Genomic DNA, 6,668 nt, shown 5'->3' with positions numbered 1-6,668 from the left:
TTTTCGGTTCGGTTCGGTTTTCAATTCGGTATGGTTTTGAAAATTAATTCGGTTTTCGGTTCGGTTCGGTTTGGTTTTTGATTTTCAAAAAAAAAAAAATTAAAAAACTGAAAATAACCAAAAATATCCGAAAATAACCGAAAACCCGAACCGAAAATAACCGAATAACCCAAAAATAACCAAATTTAACCGAAATAACCGAATCTAACCAAAAATATCCGAATATTTTGGAAAAATTATACCAAAATTAACCGAAAATTTAAAAATTCGGTTATTTTCGGAAATAAAATTGAAAACCAAAATAAACCGATAACCGAACCGAACCGAACCGAAATTTCATTCGGTTTATTTCGGAATTGTTTTTAAAAACTTCGGTTAACCAAAACCCGACGGTTCGGTTTCGGAAAACCGAAGTCGCATGCCTAGTGGTGAGTACTAAAATAAGGGAAAAAAAAGGCAAGACCTAATAAAGTTGGACCGATTAAATTTGTTCATCAAGGTTTCACTAGATTTAAGCTTGTTTCCACAGGCCCGGCCCGCTACGTAGGCATTAGAAGCGGCCGCGTAGCCCAAGCCATTTTCCAATTTTTTTTAAAACTAATTAAGTCTATTTAATCAAACAGAAAAATCCAATTTTTGAATGAGAGCTCCAATATAGTTGGACTTGCGCTGAGTTTCCATGAAGAATAAATCAACTGGAAAGTATAAAAGTTGTGGCAAGTCGGATCATAAATCTTTTAGAATGTCATAAGAAGACTATGCATAAAAATCAAGTAAATCCGATTGAAGTTGAGTTATAGTCACATAAACTAATATGGTTGCAAGAAAACCCCTAAAGAGTGGTGGTACAATACATGCCAATACATGCATTTACACTGGAAAGACATTTTCAATACATATTAGAAGTGCAAGAAATGTGATCAAGTTTCTTGCGTGTATCGTGTTGCGGATGTCCCTCTCTAAGCACTTGAACAAAGACTCTGGTGGAATATGAGTGTGGTTAAAGAGGACATTATTTCTCTGCTTCCACAGATGGTAAATTGTAGCATGAACAACGGAGAGCTGCTGGCGCTTGTTGACTATCTCTTTTTATCCATGATAGAAGCTCCTGCCAATTAGAAAACAGTCTACCCGAAGGACGAGTCCTTAGCAAGACACACTTCCATACGGCAGTGCTGTACTCACAGTTAGGAGAAGATGATCTCGGTTCTCTGGATAGTGGGAACAAAGACAGCAGGTGGTCGGAATTTGCAAACGCCATGATGCTAGTCTTACTCTTGTTGGCAACCTATCATAATTTACAATCCACATGTAGAAAGCATGCTTAGGGACTGCTCCTATAAACCAAACAACCTTTGCCCAATCTTTCACATCTGCTCTTGGTATGATTGAATCCCATGTTTTAGCTGAAGAGTATCCTTGCATCGTAACCCCATTAACTGACCAATGATATGAATCCCGTTCAGTAGATAAGGAAGGCAGTGGTACCGTTGTCAGGTGAGTATGAAGCTCGAGAGCCTGTTCTGATCTTGGGTTCGGTAGTCTCCAGCGTGGTGCAGGCCTGTGCAACTTTAGCATTCCGTGGGAGACAAAGGTCTATTGGACGAACCACACCACAAAGGTCACGATACACGCAAGAAACCGGGGAACAAGTTTCTCCACTTCATGTCACTATGGATACGTTGAAGTCTTGAAGATTTCTAACCACACCACTATAACTTAATTGTCTCTCTGTTTTTACCTTTTCTTGCCAGAGAAACAATTCTCATCTAAGTGTTTCTACTTTGTAAGAACTCTTTTCATTTATGATATTAACATTCTTAGCAAAAAAAAGAAAGAAATGTGATCAACTAAAGATGGGAAACTTGTCACAATCTAATTAGGGTGAATGTATTGGAAAAATCATGTTGAAAATGACTTCAAACAGGAACAAGAATATTATACTTGGTAACTATAAATGTGTAATTAATTTTGAATTTGACCAGCTGATTCTTAGAAAGATTGATGTTTTATTGGGATTTTTTTTGGATAAATTAGGATTGATCAGAATATAGGAACTAGGTGACTGTTGGGGAAGCACTACTCACCACTGCTTACCACAAAATATATCCTATACAAACTACCCCTCAAGCTAACAGACAGTATACCATATGAGATTTGAAAAACTATTGTACTCTTGAATAAATACCTCAGAATGTGGAGGTTAGTTGTACCCTGCCACCTCAAAAATTTCACAAGTAGACCTAAAACCATGGATTGTATCTTAATTGGATATGTATAAAACACAAATGCCTATCGTTTTTCAGTAAATAATATATCAGACATTCACATCAATACGATCATGGAATCAATGAATGCATCATTTTTTTTAAAAATACATGAAAATATTCTTTTAAAAAAATTCTATTCAAATATGTAACCTATATTGATGGGGCTAGCACATCTGGAAGTTCAATAGATGAAGTAGTAGACGATGATGACGATAGATCTATAAAACAATAGATGCTCCCGTTCCTTTTTGGATTGTTCAGATGTTCGGAAGAAAATATAAAGTAATTGACTATTTCAGATAAAAATCTCTTCCTCATGTTGTGTAGATAGTTCGTGTAAAAATATAGAGCACTTCGGATTTTTTCAGATTAAAATTCTCCTCGCATAAAAATATCAAGTAATACAAGTAGTTTTGGATAATACCAAATGAAAATATTTGGATAATATCTGATAATAACATTAGGACAATCATGGATATTTTTGGCAATTCATGTAATTTTGGGTAATTCGTTTATGCATATAGGCAAAGACCAATTCCTCCAAAACTAGAGAAAAGCACAAACCCACATAATGAAACAATACAAACAGATGACGAAAAATAAAAAGAAGAGATAAACCAACATGATCAAGAGAAGGTGTGAAAGAAAGAAGTAAGCAAAAACCAGCGAAGCTCACAAGTCGACGCCAAAGAGAACCACTTAAGGTATTTGTTATTGAAATCAAGAAGTCGTAATCGCAAGTACTTATTTCGTATTATTCAAATCAATAAGCTCAATCACTTTCACACAATCGTTATTCTTTCATCACAACATTCATCTTTATATATAGGACTAGGTAAAACTCCTAAACCTATTAGTAATCACTTTTCACATATATCCTAATCTTTATTGGATAAACACAATCCTAATAAGATTAGGGTAGCTTGAAACTCAAGCTAACTTCAAGTTTTTAACATTCTCCCCTTTAAGCTTGAAGCCTTCATCTTTCACATTTTGAACTCTGATCAGTCTTCTCATCTCTGCAAATTTAACTCGACCAAGTGACTTAGTTAATATATCAGCCTTTTGCTCATTGCCTGGAACATGCTCGACTTCAACTTGTTCGTTTTCAACACACTCTCGAATGAAGTGAAACCTCCTATGAATGTGCTTGCTTCGGCCATGAAATACATGATTTTTCGTGAGAGCGATTGCTGATTTGTTATCAACTCTAATCACCACCTTCTTGCACGTTTCACTTACGACCTCTCCTAAGAGCTCTTGGAGCCAAATTGCTTGTTTTGCAGCTTCGGTTGCAGCCATAAACTCTGCTTCACACGAGGATAGCGCCACAATTTCTTGTTTTTGGGAACACCAAGTTATAGGATTTTCTCCAAGATAAAATATGTGTCCGGTTGTGCTTTTCCCATCGTCATCATCAACGTTGTGCGAGCTATCACTGAAGCCAGTCAGTTCTTGATTGCTTGATCTCGCGAACCGAAGTCCTAGTGATGTAGTTCCACGCAAGTATCTTAACACTTGTTTCAAAGCTGCTACATGAGACTCTTTTGGATCTTGCATATATCTACTCAACACTCCGACGCTAAAAGAGAGATCAGGTCTGGTGTGTAGCAGATAGCGAAGACATGCTATACTTCTTCTATACTGCCTCTCGTCAATGCTTCGCTCTTGAAGTGACTTTGACAATCGCAGGTTCAACTCCATGGGTATATGAGTGAGAGTACATCCATGCATACTCGTCTTTTCAAGAATCTTTCGAGCGTACTTGTCTTGTGACAATAGAATGCTCCCTTCAAGCTGACAGACCTCAATACCTAGGTAGTATGTCAGTTTACCTAGATCACTCATCTCGAACTTGCTACTCATCTCCCGCTTAAACTCCATTATCGACTGCAAGTAAGCTCCGGTAACGAGCAGATCATCCACATACACGCATACGACGAGTAGACCGTTCTTCTCTTCTCTCCTATATAATGACGGTTCCTTGGAGCATCTGGTGAAGCCAAGACTCTGTAGAATTCGGTTGAGTTTTATATTCCATGCCCTAGGAGCCTGTTTCAAACCATAAAGAGCTTTGTTAAGCTTGTAGACTTTTCCTTCTTTTCCTTTGATCTCGAATCCTTCGGGTTGATTAACATATACTTCTTCTTTCAATTCTCCATGTAGAAACGCGGTTTTAACATCTAAATGATGTATTTCCCATCCTCTAGAAGCTGCAAGTGAAATAACCATTCGAATTGTCTCAATGCGTGCGACAGGGGCAAAGACTTCGTCGTAGTCTACTCCGTGTCTTTGAACATATCCTTTAGCGACTAGGCGTGCTTTGTATTTGCTGATGCTTCCATCTGCATTCCTTTTTATCTTGAATACCCACTTCAATCTGATAGGCTTGAAACCTTTCGGTAAATCGACGAGAATCCAAGTGTTGTTTCTTTCAATAGAGGATAGCTCGTCTCTACATGCATCGACCCAAACTTGCAGTTTCTTGGCTTCACTATAGTCCCATGGCTCATTATTTATGATCATCAAGAGTTTCTCGCACTCTACCTCCGCAAGCATTATATAATCATCTAGATAAGAAGGCTTAGTACTAACTCTTGTTGATCTTCTTACATTCGGCTCTGTTTGTTCTTCTGCGTCCTCATTATCCTCGTCTTCTATCTCCTCGCCACTGTCCTCGATCTCGTTAATAGGTGCAACGTCGAGTTCTTGAGGAGGTATCAGCTCTGCTTCAAACGAACCAGACTCCTCAGGACCTTTTGTCTTGGTCGTGCTCCAATTCCACTGTTTCTCCTCTTCAAAATGCACATCACGACTAACAATAATTTTATTACTGTCGGGATCCACCAACCGGTACGCCTTTGTGCCAGGTTCAATACCTAAGTGGATCAACACTCTTGATCGGTCGTCCAGTTTCTTTCTTCCTGCCGCCTCTGTTCTAGCATAACATACGCAACCGAACACTTTAAGATGTTCTACGTTAGGGCGTTTCTCACGCAATGCCTCATACGGTGTTTTCTCTGACAAGGACCTTGTGGAGATTCTGTTGATCAGATAGGTGGCATGCCTCACTGCTTCTCCCCAAAAAGTGTTAGGTACCTTCATATGCTTTAGTAAGCTTCTGGTCATCTCGAGCAGAGTGCGATTTCGAAGCTCCACAACTCCGTTTTGTTGAGGTGAGTATGGAGCTGTTAAGTGTCTGTTAATCCCGTTCTTGTCGCAGTAATCCCTGAACTCATAGAGAAAGAAACTCACCACCCCTGTCAGTTCGAAGTGTTTTCAGTGTTGCTTTCGTTTCCTTTTCCGCAAGTTTCTTGAAGATTTTTATCTTGTCAAAGGCCTCGCTTTTTCTTTACAGTAATATTGTCCACATGTACCTTGAAAAATCATCAATTAAAACGAAAACATAACGCTTTCCTCCTGGTGTGGGAGGTGTAATAGGCCCGCATAAGTCCCCATGGACAAGTTCAAGTGGTGTTGTTGCTCTATATGACATTGACTGCGGGAATGGCTTCCTAGTTTGTTTACCAAGAAGGCACAATACACATGTCTCTCTTTCGATCGTTATTTTAGGCATGCCAACAACTAGACTTTTGTTCATCATCATCTTCATTGTCTCGTTGTTGAGGTGACCTAGGCGCGCATGCCAATTAGAAGACTCCGAGCATGATGCAATTTGTAGACATTGTACAGTGTCTGCTTGCAAGACGACTTTATATAGTCAGTTCTTTGACCTTGTGCACTTAACCATTAATTGTCCTGCACGATCAAATAGTTTTAGTATGTCATCTTTCATGCTTACTTCGCACCCTGCTTCGGTGGCCTGTCCCAAGCTCACTATGTTGCTTTTCAAACCGGGAATGTAATAGACATTACTTAGGACTTTCTTGTCACCTCCCTTCAAAACGAACTTTATAGTCCCTTTCCTTTTATTTCAATTTGCGAGTCATCTCCGAAACGAACCATTCATGTTACTCCTTCGTCAAGCTTGTAGAAGAACAAGCGGTTTCCACTCATGTGATTACTTGCGCCGTTATCAAGATACCATAGATTCTCCATTCCTTGTTCAACCTCAAAGGTGCTTGGCTTTACCTTTTGCTCGTTTAGGTAAACAACTTCGTGCATCATTAATTCATCGGCTTCTTGTGTGTCATCATCCTTCTTTTCCACCGTTTCTTGTAGTTTAAGCTTTGCATCAGGGCACTCGGAGGCATAATGGCCGAGCTTGTCGCATGAGAAGCAAGTTATGTGACTTTTATCCTTGGTCCCGTACTGTCCTTGTTTATACGCTTCTCTCTGCGCATAGAACCCTCCGGTACGTCCTCGGCCTCTTCCTCCTCTCCAGTTGCCTCTTCCACCACGTCCTCTTCCTCGACCGGTTCCATAACTATCCTGCTG

At 39.4% G+C, this 6,668-nt stretch overlaps 1 protein-coding gene across 1 annotated transcript; it reads right to left on the bottom strand.

Annotated features, from left to right (window-relative positions):
* Positions 1–1,012: 1,012 nt before the first annotated feature.
* LOC125582200 lies at positions 1,013–1,425 on the bottom strand. Its single transcript, XM_048748770.1, has 2 exons — positions 1,354–1,425; positions 1,013–1,288 (listed from the first exon to the last, which is right to left on the bottom strand). Exons 1-2 carry the CDS (start codon positions 1,423–1,425, stop codon positions 1,013–1,015), a joined length of 348 nt encoding a protein of 115 aa, XP_048604727.1.
* Between the last annotated feature and the right edge of the window lie 5,243 nt (positions 1,426–6,668).

The sequence above is a fragment of the Brassica napus genome, chromosome C2, assembly GCF_020379485.1.
Source record: "Brassica napus cultivar Da-Ae chromosome C2, Da-Ae, whole genome shotgun sequence".
Taxonomy (NCBI): domain Eukaryota; kingdom Viridiplantae; phylum Streptophyta; class Magnoliopsida; order Brassicales; family Brassicaceae; genus Brassica; species Brassica napus.
The sequence above is the reverse complement of the archived record's forward strand: the minus strand, read 5'-3'. Positions and strand labels throughout refer to the sequence as shown.

Excerpts from the sequence above, each read along its gene's own strand:
- LOC125582200 (XM_048748770.1), bottom strand. The coding sequence starts at position 1,425 with ATGCAAGGATACTCTTCAGCTAAAACATGGGATTCAATCATACCAAGA. Across the intron at positions 1,289-1,353 it reads ATGTGAAAGATTGGGCAAAG|GTTGCCAACAAGAGTAAGAC; the intron begins GTTGTTTGGTTT and ends AAATTATGATAG.